The sequence below is a fragment of the Oryctolagus cuniculus genome, chromosome 8 (assembly GCF_964237555.1).
Source record: "Oryctolagus cuniculus chromosome 8, mOryCun1.1, whole genome shotgun sequence".
Lineage (NCBI taxonomy): Eukaryota > Metazoa > Chordata > Mammalia > Lagomorpha > Leporidae > Oryctolagus > Oryctolagus cuniculus.
In genome coordinates this window covers 89344469-89360203 of record NC_091439.1, presented here as the reverse complement: position 1 = coordinate 89360203, position 15735 = coordinate 89344469, and the positions used below count along the sequence as shown (strand labels likewise).

At 48.3% G+C, this 15735-nt stretch overlaps 1 protein-coding gene across 4 annotated transcripts in view; it reads left to right on the top strand.

Moving 5' to 3' along the window:
• SHROOM3 (shroom family member 3) overlaps positions 1-15735 on the top strand; it is a 350654-nt gene that overhangs the window by 136173 nt on the left and 198746 nt on the right. For all 4 annotated transcript variants that reach the window (XM_051819658.2, XM_051819657.2, XM_051819655.2 and 1 more), the window contains one exon: positions 2850-3004. In XM_051819658.2, the coding sequence (XP_051675618.2) occupies positions 2850-3004 (155 nt within the window). The remainder of the gene's footprint in view (positions 1-2849; positions 3005-15735) is intronic.

Genomic DNA, 15735 nt, shown 5'->3' with positions numbered 1-15735 from the left:
CTGATCCAGCTGTCTGCTATGGCCTGGGAAAGCAGTAGAAGATGGCCCTTGAGCCCCTGCACCCACATGGGAGACCTGGAAGAAGCTCCTGGCTCCTGGCTTGGGATTGGTCCAGCTCCGACCATTGCGGGCATTTGGGGAGTGAGCCAGCGGATAGAAGACCTTTCTCTCTCTCTCTCTCTCTCTCTCTCTCTCTCTCTCTATGCCTCTGCCTCTCAGTACCTCTGCCTTTCAAATGAATAAATAAATCTTTAAGAAAAGAAACACATTGAAAAATCTATGCATGGATTTCAAAACTTAAAAAAATAAATGTATGATAACTTAGTAATAAGTAGTAGTAATAAATGGATAAAATACTGACTTTAGTTTATGTTAATACTTAAAGCTAGGCTGTAACATTTTTATTGGTAAACTAAGAGCTGTTTTATACATGTTACAATTACAGGTATGTGTTTAACTCTATTTTATGTCCCTGAAGACCTATTGAAAGTTTTTGAATATGTAGGCAGTTCTGGAGAAAACTTACTGAAAAAAGAGAACATAGGGGTCAGGCTTTGTTTACACAGTCATTTTGGTTTTGTTTCATTTTTCCCTTGTCCCTGGTATTGACCTCCCTCCAGCATCTTTGGCTCGTGGCACCCCGGGAAGCATTATTGTCCTCTGTTGTTTTCCAAAGCCCATGGCCAGCTCTGCACTCACCTGCTGCATCATGAGCCGGTTTATCCTGTTAACCATGGGCTTCCCCTCCTCTGCCCGTCAACCTCAACGGCAGAACAGAAAAGGTTTCGGTCTGTTTTGTCCTCCATTATAACCCAAGTACTTGGAACAATTACTGGCATAAAGCGGGAGTTGAATAACATTACTGACCAGATTGTGATGTTTTTAAATTGTATTTTATTTACACAAAAATCAGAGAAGGAGACAGAGAGATCTCTCACCTGCTGGCTCATTCTCCGAGTGCTTGCAGTGGTCCAGAGGGAGCCATGCTGAAGCCAGGGGCAAAGAGCTCAATGCCATGGGCGGCAGAGACCCAACCTCTGGAACATTCATCTGCTGCTTTGCAGGTTGTGCGTTAGCAGGAAGCTGGAGTAGGGAGTGGGGCGGTTCCTGGGGACAGGTTGCTCAGGTTGCTTGCACAAGAAAGAATTCAGACAGGAGACAGAGAGTAGCAACATGTGTGCTAGCAAAGTTTAACGAAGAGTACACCTGACAGACTAGGTGGGCGTCTTGGTAAAGAACAGAGAGCCCGGTCTGCATTCAGATTGGAGTTTCTGTGGATGTTGGGAGTGGGCCCTCTTTCTCCTTCCCTATACCCTTTCTGGAATATTGCTGGGTAAGGGTTTTTTCTTGGTGTGGAATTCCTCCCAGAATTTCAAAATAGCCTCCTTGGTGGAAGGCAGAGATTCCCAAAGCTACCCCCAGGGAGAGGGCTGGACCCACCCAACCAGGTTACTGAACAATGGCAACACTTGGATATATAAGTGCAGGTTTGCTTCCAAGGCTTGCTTCCTTGTTCCACCATACAGATATTCCCATTTTTCTTCTGCTACACACACACGTAGGCTCATAGGTACCCAGTTACCCTAACAGAGCTAGAAACTGAACCAAAGCACTCCAACCTCGGATGCCAAATGCCTACCCCTGGACTTTCTTTCTTTTTTTAAAAAAGTGAGTTAATTAATTTATTTGAAAGGCAGAGTTACAGAGAGGCAGAGAGAAAGAGAGAGAGAGGGAGAGAGAGAGAGAGAGAAAGTCTTCCATCTGCTGGTTCACTAACCAAGTATCCACAATGGCCAGAACTGAGCTGATCCAAAGCCAGGAGCCAGGAGTTTCTTCCAGGTCTCCCACGCAGATGCAGGGTTCCAAGGACTTGGACTTGGGCCATCCTCTACTGCTTTCCCAGGCCATAGCAGAAAGCTGGATCGGAAGTGGAGCAGCCGGGACTCTAATTGGCACCCATATGGGATGCTGGTGCTGCAGGCAGAGGCTTAGCCTACTATGCCACAGCACCAGCCCCTGGACTTTCTTTTCTAGAGTTGTTTTAGATTCGTGATAAAAATGAGTGGAAAGTGTAACAATACCCACTGTGGCCTCTGCCCTACATACACACAGCCTTCCCCCAATCAAAACCCCATACCAGATACGCACAGTGGTTACAAGTGATGAACCTCCAATGATACCTCGTTATCACTCATAGTCATAGGTGACATTGGGGTTCACTCTTGGTGTCACAGATGCTGTAGATTCTGACGCGCGCCCATCCTTATGTTGACCCAAAGTCCTCTGTGCTCCACTCGCCACTTCTCCCACTCCTCCAGTCCCTGGCAACCGCTGAAGTTTTCGCTGTCCCTGGTGTTTTGCCTTTTCCAGAATGTCATGTACTTAGAATCACACAGTAGCAAGCCTTTTCAGATTAGCCGCTTTCACTTATCAATATGCATTTAAGGCTCTCCCATGTCCTGGCATGGCTTGGTGGCCCCCTTTCTTTTAGTACTGTGTAATACTCCATTGTCTGATTGTACCTCTTTGCTTATCCAATGAATTACAACTTTAAACCAAAAAATATAATGAAGAATTCAACTTCTAAAGAGAAAACTATTGCTCTGAGTGGACTTGGGGGTCGCAGATGGAAGGGGCTGGGAGATGTCACCCCAGGACGGAAACTGAGTTCATTCTTCCATGCAGCCAAGTGTCCAGTTGGCCCTCTGTGAGCCACCAGGTGCTGGAGGGCGTGGTTGGAGGCAGCTGGGGGTGTGGTCCAAGCCGGTTGGTCGGGCCCTGCGGGAGTCCAGGCACACAGACCCCAGGCCAGGAGACGTTCACCATGGCTCTCACCTCTCTCTCTGCAGATCGAAGAAGGGGGCAAAGCCGACTCGCTCAGCTCAAGACTGCGGGCCGGGGACGAAGTCGTGCACATCAATGAGGTTGCACTGAGCAGCTCCAGAAGGGAGGCCGTGTCCCTGGTGAAAGGATCCTTCAAGACCCTGAGGCTGGTGGTGCGCAGGTAGGTTCCACCTGTTGCTGTGACCCCTCCCCCCCTTCCTCTCCTGACCCACCTCCAGGGAAGAGACTCAGCTTGGGAGTGGCGTGTGTGGGTCCTTAGATCTTTTTATGTTTTCCTTTTCATCTTCTGCCCATCTTCCGGGACGTGAGGAGGAAGCTGGGTGAACATTTCAGACTCAGCTCGCGTTTGTGGCAGGGTTTGGCAAATCAGCGCTGGCTGCGCTGAGTTCCTCAATTTCTGGGCTTGAAGGAAAGTGAGCCTCGTCTCAGGTGTAGTCAGAGCTCTAAGAACTTTGTCTCCAGGAGCTCAGACAGCTCTGGGCTTGGAGCTGGAGGGCACATTCCATGAGCCGCACCTATACCACTGGACTCTTCAACACAGGCCAGTTCCTTTTGTTTGGCTTTCTGCTCTCAGTGTTGGTGGCTGCAAGAGGTTTACTTTGTGCGTGATTTTAATGCCTTAAAGGAAGAATTGTCTGTACTCCCAGGAACCATCTCTTGGCAGAGAATTGTGTATGGAAAGGGAATTGAATTATTTTTGGATTCCTATTGCAACCAAGCACTGTTTTACCTGTGTTAGCTCATTTCATCTACCCAGGAACTCCAGGAGGTGCCTATTACTATCCCCATTTTTTTAGGCAACAGGTTAAGTAATTCACCGAAGATGCAGGGCTGATAAGTGGAAAAGCCAGAATGGTCTAGATTGCCGGGTTGTATTTCATCACGCCACCTGAGCGTCCTTGGCTCCACCTGCGATGCCCTAGACCCACACATTTTGTGGGTGTAGATATTTCTTCATTAATCAGGTTTTGGCTGCCTCACATTTCAACTAATATTACAGTACCTGAGAATGTTCCGGTTGGCTGGGACCCCAGCCCACCTCCGTCCCATTTTCAAGCTGTGGAAAGTAAGCCGTCTCCCACCGCAGCACATCTCAGTCTTCGTTCATTGCTCAGAAGCGTGCAGGGAGCAGCGGCCTTTCCCAACCGTGGAAAGCCAGCCCTGGGTGTGGTCCACTGCCTCTCCCGGCACTCCAGGCTCTCCAGGCTCTCCCCAGAGTGCGGGGCTGTGGCTGCTTCTCCGGGGCAGCGATGCAGAGTGGCTCACGGGAAAGGTGCCAGAGCCGGAGCAGACCTGGGTCTCAGTTGCAGGGCTGATTCCATTTCCTCGTCTTTAACGGCGGATTGAAATACCTGCTTTCTGCCAATGGAAATGAGCTGGGTGGGGTGATGAATCAAGAAAATGAAAAAGAAGGGAATTCTGCTGTTTGCACATTTGTGGATGAACTTGGAGGACATAAGTAAAAAATGTCAAGCACAGAAAAATACCATATGATCTCACTTATATGAGAGTCTAAAAATCTCAAGCTCAGCAAAGCAGAAAGTAGAAGAGTGATGGCCTTGGGGCGGGTGGGAAAGATGAGGCAATGTTGGCAAAAGGGTATAAAGTTTTAGTTATAAGAGTTCTAGGGATCTAACGTGACTGTGCTGGATGGCTGGCCTGAAATTTGCTATGCAAGGAGCTATGAAGTGTCCTACGCCCCTACCCAACATGGGCCTAACCATGGTGGTGGATGTGTTGATTAATTTGATTGTGGAAATAATTGTATGATGTGCACACTTAGCAAACCAGCACATTACATCCTTTGAATATGAGTACACACAATTTTTATTTGTCGATTATGCTTCAGTAACCTTCTCTCTAAGATGATAGAAGCAAGTGCGGTATTCCACATAGTAATAAGAGATGCTGGTGCTATTGTTTGTATTATTATTGGCCAACTCTATAGGCCAGTTCTTTGCGGGTCAGAATTTGAGTAAAGCAGTCATCTTCAACATGGGAGCTGAGTTTCCAAACAGATGCAGAGAGGTTTGGAACCACAGGCTTGTTCCTCAGATCCAGAATAGCGCTGAAGGCTTTGAACTTGGCCTGGCATCGGAAATCCAAGCCCAACCTGAGAACAGTGGCATTTATCTGTTGAGGATTTATAGCAGAATGCATACTCCTGATGTTTTTGTTGGACCCCAGTGATAGATTAACTTCAGAGAGGCCGCCCTGTAGGTCCTTTGTGGCTTCAGTTCCTCCCTCGACATCATGAAGATTTAATGAACAAAGTGTGAGGACCCAGCAGCCGTGCGGTATTGGTTCATGATGATTCTGGATGAGGTTAGAGAGAAGCACGTGGTAATATGGACAAGGTTGGCTGGGGTCCGCAGCCTTACAGATCTAAAACCGGTCCTGACTGTCCCAGAGTTCATGGAATTTAAAAGCGTTGTCATGTTATGCAAACTCACAAGACACCGAAAGCTGAGCACCAGAATGCCAATGCAATAACGCATTTTGAAAAAGTAGAGAAATAGCCCCAGTGGACTAAGACTCAGTGGACTTGATCCCCACAGGAAAGTGAAGTAGGAAGTCTAATTCCGTTCAGGGGGTTGCATGGTGCTCTCCGACTCTGTGCCCGGGTGTGGGGCAGCCACTCTGAAGGCCAGGTGGCCCCTCTGCCCACTGGTCTTCTCTTGGAGTCTGCACCAAATCCCCTTGCAGATGGACACATTCTTCCATATACTAACGCTATCAGTCAGGTTCCCGTACAGCTCTCGCATGCTCTGCTTGGGGTGTGGGGCTGTCTCTAAGGCAGATGTGTCATATCTCCTCTGCTAGGCATTGATTTTTTTTTTTTTTTTGGACAGGCAGAGTGGACAGTGAGAAAGACAGAGAGAAAGGTCTTCCTTTGTCATTGGTTCACCCTCCAATGGCCACTGCAGCCGGCGCGCTACAGCCAGCGCACTGCAGCCGGCGCACCGCACTGATCTGATGGCAGGAGGCAGGTGGTTCTCCTGGTCTCCCATGGGGTGCAGGGCCCAAGCACCTGGGCCATCCTCCACTGCACTCCCTGGCCACAGCAGAGAGCTGGCCTGGAAGAGGGGCAACCAGGACAGAATCTGGCGCCCCGACCGGGACTAGAACCCGGTGTGCCGGCGCTGCAAGGCGGAGGATTAGCCTAGTGAGCTGTGGTGCCAGCCTGCATTGATTTTTATAGTTGTGCTCGCGGAGTCTGAAGAAAAGGAGGCGGCCCTCACGGCTCACGCAGACTCAGAGCCCAGGATCTCGAACGTAGGTGGACATTCCACCCCTGCCTCTCCCGGTCTCTTTTTCTCTGGACCTTGGCTTTGTGTTGGCAGAGCAGTCACTTTCTGGAAAAGTCTTACCTTTATGCCTAGGCACACATCAGTTTTGATATTTCTTAGCTTTCTGGTTTTTTTCCCCTAGGTACTCCTTTCTATACTTTTAAAAAAGATTGAGGTGACTTCCTGGAGATATAATAGCTGGAGGAGTGTGTTTCCTAGAAAAATCTTTTGAGTTGTTAAAATTTACCTACCAGCAGCCCCAGCCATACCCGCCTCTTTTTCTCTTGAAGTTATCTTGGGTAAGAGCAATCAACACCTCCCTGCCGGGTGTCTCCAGACATCACACCATTGCCAAGAAAGTAGAGCAGAGTAGTGGTGTTTGTGTAAGGTTTGGGGCTGCTTTTCCCAGTGACCAAAAGCCATCCGGAATAGAAACACCTTCTAGAAGGGCTACAGCGACAAGAGAAATGCAAAGTGCTGAGCGAGGTGTGGGTGGCAGACCTCTGAGGATCTGCTGACGCATGAAGAAGGCAGAGCTTAGCCCCTCTGGGGGGAGTGGGGGAACACCTCTGTGGGTGCTGCGGGAGCAGAGGCTGTACCTGCTGCCCGGTGCACAGAGTGACACTACAGCCCATGCTGGATGCGTGGAGGAGAAATGACAAGTGAATGGGCCAGAGAAAAGACCTTCGGAAAGGAAAGGAAATATTTCCCAGTTGAAGGAAAACCTCTGTGGAATGTGAGGACCATCCAAAGGACACTCATTAGGAAAGCAGACATGGACACAACTGAGAGGCAGCGGTCTACATGCTCCCTGAAATCCGCAGGGACTTTATCTGCCTGATCCTGTAAAATTTCTGTCTGAGGACCAGGTATGGAAGTTAGAATGGAAACTAACAGACAAAAGAGTCTTCGGGTTCGATTTGGCATCCCTGAGGGTGATGCAAGCTGCTTTTGGTATGGCGAGAGCTCACTACGGTTTGCAGAGAATCTAAACTAACACTTACAAGATAGGAGGCAGAGGCAGGCATATGGCGCAGTGGTTAGATACCCACGTGGACCACCTGCAGCCTGTATTGAGTCCTGGCTACCCTTTCTGATCCAGCTTCCTGCTAATGCCCCCCTTAGGATGCAGCAGATGATGGCCCAAGTCCTCTGGTTCTTGCCACCCCATGAGGAGTTCCAGGCTCCTGGCTTTGGCCTGGCCCAGCGCTGGCTATTTTGGGCATTTGGGGAGTGAACCAGCTGTTGGAAATCTCTCTCTCTCTCTCTCTGTCTCTCCTTCTCTATCTCTTTCAAATTAAATGAAAATAAGTAAATAAAAAAAATTTAAATAACAGTCTACATTTCTTCCCATCCAAAAGAGATTGCTAGGGTTAATTGTTGTATATTCATCTAAATGTGTGTTTTTACCCTAATTCAGACCCGGATTTCTCTCCTGACTCACATCATCAGAGAGGCGTTGTAACCAATGAATCCTTAATCCTAATTTTGATTTGCTCCCCAGTTTCCTTGGCAAACCCACCCTCCTAATCTTCTACATTAAGGTGCTGTTTTGGCCAAATATTATCTTCCTACATTTGTCATCAGTGGGTTTTTTTGTTTGTTGTTAGCAAAGAAACTTAAAAAAAAAAACAGATTTATTTTATTTATTTTGAAAGAGTTTCTGGGTTGGGGTAAGGGGGAGAGATACAGAGAGAATCTTCCATCTGCCAGTTCATTCTCTAAATGGTTACATGGGTCAGGAGCCAGGAACCAGGAGCTTCAGTCAGGTCTCTCATGTGGGTGCAGGGGCCTAAGGACTTGGGCCATCTTCCTCTGCTTTCCCAGGCCCTGAGCAGGGAGTTGAATCAGAAGAGGAGTTCCTGGGACTTGAACTGGTGCTCATATGGGATGCTGGCATTGCAGGTGGAGGCTTAATCTGTTACGCCACAGCACCAGCCCTGCAAAGAAACATTTTGATGTATTTCATGGTACATGATACAGTGCTTCTGTCCAAGGCTCAGGCAAGCCAGGCAGAAGTGAGGAAAGATACCCCAGGTGGGGTGAAGTTTGAGACTGCGTGGGTTTGAAGTATGTTGACATCAGGTACCATCAGTACTGGGACTTGAGCAAGCCAGTTGATTGCGGCTTGTGCCAGACATAGTTGCTTGAGGATTGAATGAAAAATATGTGGGTACAGTATTTACCATGGTGACTAAAAGTTAACAGTGAAAATGAGCTGCATGTTTGTCAAGTGAATGACCTCTGAGAAGTTTGACCTTAATCTCTAGGACATGGCATATGAGTACAGGGTTCTGGTTAACGTGAGAATTGCAAGGAGAAAATTATCTTTCTGGGTATGGGCCTGAGCTTGCCTGAGTGAGAGCAGAGGGTCGGGGGAGTGAGTCCCTTTTTACAGTAGACTCTTACTCCTGGACCTCCCCAGCGTCTTGTAGATTTGATGGAGCCTTCGCTTTCCCATTCATTTATTCTGTCTGTTGACAACACACTGGAAGGGAATGTTCAGTTTTTATTTGATTGCCTGCGTGTGTGTAGGAGCAGACAAAGAAATAGGTCCCATTTTACCAGGAAAGGAGAGATTGAGAAGGGAGGGTTAAAGGAGTCAAAGTGATAAGCATCCACCTAAAGCTGCCCTCCAGGCTGTGCAGATGGCTCGGTGCAACTGGAGGATCTAGGTCTGGTGACTGAGCCCTTGGGTAAGCCCTGGAGGTGCAGGCCCATTGAGGGACTTGTTAGAACTTGACCAAAGCTGTGTGCTGGTAACCAAGACGAGACTTGGTCCCTGAGGTCTGGGCACCATACACAGTGAACGAGTGCATCCTGCTCCACCGTCACCTCCTTTCAGAAACAGTCATGGTGCTGAAAAAGCTAAAACAAGGGAAAAAATAAAGCAATCTGATTTTTCATTCATCTAGGAAAACTTCAAATGAAGAGGTGATTCTTATTGAACTTGAACTTCTCCCGGGGTGGGGGGTGCACCTCACTGCTTTGGACCTTGAGCTGACTTGCGTTTCTGCATCAGCTTCTGGAAATAAAACCATGTCTTGCTTTAGCAGCTGCTTCCTCCCTCCCAATAAAACTGGTGATGCAATTATGAGCACCAAGACCCTGGTGCCCACACGCCCCCGAAATAGCCATCCCACATTGCTGAGGGTTAGCAGTTATCCATTTTTATAAATGGATGGGGTGACATTATTGGGATGGCACGGCTGGCTCACACACTTGCTAGCTCTGGGTCAGGTTTCTGCAACCTTTTATTTTCAGATTGAGTTGCGAAACTGTAACTTGCCCAGGATTTGCAAGCCAGTGATCTTGAAAGAAGTATCTTGTAACGAATCCAGGGCTTTTTAAGCCCTCTTAAAGGATACAAAATTAGCTCTGTTAACTATTAATAAAAAGGATTGTGCAGATCAGTTCCTTTTGATACGGACGTTGATATTCTGATCTCTGTGGCAGGTCCTTGTCTCACACAAGGATAAAAATTCTAAGTTGAGATGTGTACAAAAGTGCATAAAGTGAGAACAAGATTTATTTACAAGGTGAGAAAGTCTGGGCTTCCCCACGTGAAGAAATGCCCAGCACGAGTTGGCCAGAGGGTTACCCGGGCTGGATGGAGGCTTACATGTGTGAAGCCACCTGGAAGTTTTCTGTTACCTGTATAACTTCCACATGAAGCTCAATTTTCATATTTTCATGACGTCTTCCCCTTCTAAGTCGCAGACGAAACAGGTGCATTCTGGAAGGGGGGGGCATTTTGTTTGACAGATAAGGGGCTGATAGCAACTGTGAGGCTAAATTAGCTGCCCACTTCTACCTCGTCACTTTTCCCACTGAGGGTCACAGTTTATAAAAGAAAGCTGTTTTTTGGCATGTCATCACCCCCCCCCCCCCCATCCACAGCCTTCACACTGCCTGCCTTTTCTCCTTCCCCTGCAAAAACAATTATACTCTTTTTTTTAAAAAAAGATTTATTTATTTATTTATTTGAAAGGCATAGTTGCAGGGGGAGGGGAAGAGAGGTATCTTTCATCTGCTGGTTCACCCCTTAAGTGGCCACAACTGTTGGGGCTGGGCCAGGCTGAAGCCAGGAGCCAGGAGCTTTTTTTGGGTCTCCCACATGGGTGCAGGGGCCCAAGCACTTGGGGCATCTTCCACTGCTTTCCCAGGTGCATTAGCAGGGAGCTGGATCAGAAGTGGAGCAGCCTGGGACTGGAACCAGTGCTCACATGGGATGCAGCTTGCAGCTAGCAGCTTCACCTGCTGTGTCACAATCCCAGCCCCTATAATCTTGTTCTTACAGCAACTTACTCTCATTAACCTCTTGACTTTTAACTACTCTAAAGCAGCTTAAAGAAACGATTCCTTAAAAGCAAATTGAACAAAACTCCCTGTTTTTAAAGCAACAAAGTTTGAACAGAGAGTTGAAATTTTTCGAGGCCATAAAAAGCATCTTTTTCTTCCTTCCTTCCTTCCTTCCTTCCTTCCTTCCTTCCTTCCTTCCTTCCTTCCTTCCTTCTTTCCTTCTTTCCTTTCTTTCCTTTCTTTCCTTTCTTTCCTTTCTTTCCTTTCTTTTTTTATTTTATAAGTTGACCAGTAGGGATGTGCCAGTTCTCAGGCATGGAACTGCAAATAGCACGAGGAAGACATATCCGGTTCCCTTCTTAGTCCTCAGTGTCCTGGTCATGGTACCGTGGGCACAACTCAATCTCTCTGAGACTGTTGTGTTTCAAAATGGGGAAGAACAGTATAATCTCTTTCATACTATGTTGCTATGAGGATGAAACACTATATATGAAAATGTTTCACTGTAATAAAATATTAAATTCTTATTTCTTTTAAGATTTACTTAAGAGAAGCAGAGACACACACAGAGAGAAAGGTCTTCCATCTGCTGCGCTGAGCTGATCTGAAGCCAGGAGTCAGGAGTTTCTTCCAGGTCTCCCATGTGGGAGACTTGGGCCATCTTCTATTGCTTTTCCAGGCCATAGCAGAGAGCTGGATCGGAAGTGCAGCAGCTGGGACTCAAACTGGTGCCCCTATGGGATGCAGCTTTACCCTCTATGCAACAGTGCCAGCCCCACATTATTATTTCATAAGGAGCTTTTATTATTTAGTCCTGGCTCATGAAAATTTACCAGACTTACAGCTCCAGCCGTTGTGGCCAATTGGGGAGTGAACCAGCAGATGAAAGACTTCTCTCTCTCTCTCTCTCTCTCTCTCTCTCTCTCTCTCTCTCTCTCTCCTTCTTTCTCTGTGTAACTCTGACTTTCAAATAAATAAATAAATCTTAAAAAAAAAAAAAAGGGAAATACCAACCATGCCAAAGTTTAGAATGGGGATTTTGAAAACAAAGCAAAACAAGACACTGTAAGGTCATATTCTTGAGAGAATAGGATTTGAAGAGTTCTGATTCTGGTGCTCGTCAAGGCTCGTGGATGGCAGGCTCCCTAGGCAAGTGTCTTTGCGTCTTCAGGTGCGTTTTTGTTCCAAGGCTTCATCAGATTCGATGAACTGGTCGCATGACACAGGCACCAGCGACACAGGCTAAAAACATAATTGTTCTTGAGACAGCCCAGTATCCTGCCTTTGGTAAAATTATGTGAAAAGATAACCATCACGTCAATAGGTGGTGGGACTTGGGGACAAATAGAAGAGGTGCAATGACCGTTTTCATATGCAATTGTGAAAGGGTTCTTCAAGCCTGAGGAACTCAGCCATGTGTGCACGTGGAGCCTCCTGGACACAGAAACCAAACGAGAAATATTTTTGCTCTGTGCAGGTTCCACGAACCGCCTCTTACGGTGCAAGCACACCCGTGCTGTGTGTGTGCTTCAGTGCCCTCCTGGGACAACGCTGGAGCTGTAGTGGCAGCCACTCTGGGGACTTGTGTGTTGAAGCTTTCTGTGTTGTGTGTGATTTCTGCACCTGCCCTGGCTCCCCCATGGCTGGGATGGCCCTCCTGTGCTCTCTCTACCCTCCTGCAGTCCAGCTTGTGTCCTGTCTTGGGAGCCAGAGGAGAAATCACTAGAACTGAGAACGGTGATAACTTAGCCTCTGAACATTTTTTTTGCACTTGAGCAAGTGGTTGAGAGGAAGGGAAGGAGGCAGCTGCGGTGACCCCTGACCCCCAGGAACGTTTCCAGGAGGCTGGCATCTGAGAATCTGTGCAGTGTGCATCGCCGCGGTATTTCAATCCTGCTGGGACCTCGTTCCCAGCAGTTCTCGGCTTCCCTGGAGCTCTGGGCTTGAATGTCACTGTACAGAACTGTGGTGTTTTATTTCCTAACCGGTTGTTCCTTCCCATGGAAAAATTCACGCAGCGCATGGTCAGGTTTCCCAAAGGTATGCAGTGAGCTTCCCTCCCCGCAGCACCGAGTGATGCCTGCTAAGTGTATGCAGTGGGATACGGATGCTCACAGGCTGTGCACTGGACACCCGCCACATGCAAAGGATGGCCCTGTTGTCGCCCTAGGAGGGAGGGGCGGCGATCAAAGACCTGACTTAATTCCTGGGATAACTGGCTTACCTCCAGACAAGTGTGCTCCAAATGGGAGATACCACGCCATGCCCAGCCACTCAAGGGTGGCATCAAATATCTGTCTGAGCCTTTACGGGAGGTCTGAGATCACACAGAAGTGATGGCTGAATTCTTCGCTCAGTTCTAAATGTGGACACTAACTAGAGATAAGTTTGGATGGTTCCAATTTAGGATATGAATCAAACCCTTGGAATTCTGCAACCTTGAATCACAATGGCTCAGAGCCACTCCTTCTTATGGGACTGCAGGGGGCCATCCTTAAAGCACCACTTAACCATGCTGGCATCTCACAGTGGAGCGAAATGTTCCCCTCCTGATCCTGCCCCCTGCTGATGTACCTGGGAAGGCAGCAGAAGGTGGCCCAAGTATGTGGGTCCCTGCCACCCCTGTGACTGACCTGCTGGAGTGCCAGGCTCCTGGCTTCAGGCTGGCCCAGCCTTGGGCTTTGCAGCCAACTGGGGAATGAACCAGAAAATGAAAGAGTGCTCCCTCCATCTCTGCCTCCCGCTCCATGTCACTCTGCCTTTCAAATAAATAAGTGAAGCTTTTTTAAAATAAAGATTTTATTTATTTATGTGAGAAATAGAGTTACAGACAGAGAGAAGGAAAGGTCCTCTACCCTCTGTTTCCGGTTCTGTCACGCAGGTGTGCAGAGGCCCAAACAGTTGGGCCATCTTCTACTGTTTATCCAGGCCACAGGCAGAGCTGGATTGGAAGAGGAGCACCCGGGACATGAACCGGTGCCCATATAGGATGCCAGCACCACAGACAGAGGCTTAGCCTACTATGCCACAGCGCTGGCCCCAAATAAGTAAATCATAAAAAAAAAATCACCCCCCAAAGCCTGATGCCTGGAGATTCAAATTGAATTGACACAGGTATAGCTTGGCATTGGAAATATTATTTGTTTAAAGATTTACTTATTTATTTTAAGTCAGAGAGAGAGATCGATCTTCTATCCACTGGTTCACACTCCAAGTGGCTGGAATGACCAGAGCTGAGCCAAGCCAAAGCCAGGAGCCAGGAGTTTCATCCAGGTCTCCCACATGGCTGGCAGGGGCCCACATGCTTGGCCGTCTTCCACTGCTTTTCTCAGGGCATTAGCAGGGAACTGTGATCACTAACGCAACATCCAAGACATGAAACTGCCCACATGGGATGGCAGTGTGGCAGGTGGTATTTTTTATCTGCTAGGCCACAGTGTTGGCCCTGGAAATTTTTTTTATTTCTTTTTTTTTTTTTTAGGTTTATTTATTTATTTGAAAAGCAGAGTTACACAGAGAGAGGAGAGACAGATCGGGGGGGGGGGGGTGTCTTCCATCCGCTGGTTCACTCTCCAGTTGGCCGCAACAGCTGAAGCTGTGCCAATCCAAAGCCAGGAGCCAGGAGCTTCCTCTGGGTCTCCCACGTGGGTGCAGGGGCCCAAGGACTTGGGCCATCTTCTACTGCTTTCCCAGGCCATAGCAGAGAGCTGGATCAGAAGTGGAGCAGCTGGGACACGAACCAGTGCCCATATGGGATGCCAGCGGTGGCTTTACCCACTATGCCACTGCACCGGTCCTGGAAATTTTTTTTAAAGTTCAGTGGAAGATCTCTCTCTCTCTCTCTCTCTCTGTGTGTGTGTGTGTGTGTGTGTGTGTATGTAACTCTGCCTTTCAAACAAATAAATAAAATAATTTTTAAAAAGGCAGAATGACAGAGAGAAAGGGGAAAAGGAGAGAGAGAGAGAGAGAGAAAGAGGTCGATCTTCCATCTGCTGGTTCACTCCCCAGATGGCCATAATGGCCAGATCGGACCAGCACAAAGCCAGGAGCCTGAAACTCCACTTGGGTTCCCTATATGGGTGGCAGAGACCCAAGTACTGGGGCCATCTTCTGCTGCTTTCCCAGGTGCATTCTCAGGGAGCTAGATGAGAAGTGGGGCATCCAGGACTCAAACCTGCACTCATGTGGGATGCTGCCATCCCAGGCAGAGACTTAACCAGTGCACTACAACACTGGCCCCGTTCTGCCTTTCAAATAAACAAATCTTCCCCTATTTCTTGGGAGTGCGGGCTAAAGAAATGGTTCTTGGAAAAGTGGCTAAACACCACACAGGTCCTTCACGGGAAATCAGGTCTTGAACGGTCCTGACAGTTCTGTCCTGTTCTAGACCATTGCACTACTTCCCTGCCCGCTGCCTTGGGGACTGTATATTTTTACGTCTTGTTTAATTTTAACAGCTCAGAGGTCACAACTATCCTGTTAAGATCCAGGCAGGAGCCTCAAGCTATAGGCTTGGAGATTACTGAGAGCCCTGAGCAGGCTGTTGGCCCTCAAGGGGCTTCCGTGTGACCTGGGAGGGGCTGCGGCTTCTTTTCCCTCTGACCCTGGCTTAGGAAAGCGTCGCGGCAAATGGGCGGCCACGAGCACCTGTCGGCTCAGGGTTCGGTGCCCTGTGTGTCCCACTGCCTGGCTCAGCCCGCAGCCCACTGGCGTCCTGTCCCAGCCGCCGGATCACTCAGTGCTGTTCCTTGGTGCCTTTGAACCCTGCAGCTCTGCTGCTGCTCCCTCATTCTGCAGCCAGACTCTGCTGGTGCCCTGTTTGCTTAGTGGGTGGGAGGAGCGAGATCATGCGCCGCCCGCCAGGGACCATGGCTTAGCTGGTGTGTTTACTGTTTCCTGGAAAGGTTGCCCTGTCGTTTTTCACAAAGACTGTGCTTCTAAAGGCTGTTTTCAAAGGATTCTTTGGGATGTTTCTTTAAAGTCCTCTCTTAGGAATCAGCCATTGGTTTTGTCACTCTGTAGCAACACCTAAAATGGTTTTCCTCGGGATTGTCTCAGGAGGTGTTTTCATAAGCTTTTTTTTTTTTTTAAGGAAAAAAAAAACTATTTATTTATTTTTGAAAGGCAGAGCCACAGAGAGGCAGAGGCAGAGGCAGCAGCAGCAGCAGTAGAGAGAGAGAGAGAGAGAGAGAGAGGTCTTCTGTCTGCTGATTCATTCCCCAGATGACCACAACGTCCAGAGCTGCACTGATCTGAAGCCAGGAGCCAGGAGCTTCTCCCAGGTCTCCCACCCAGGTGC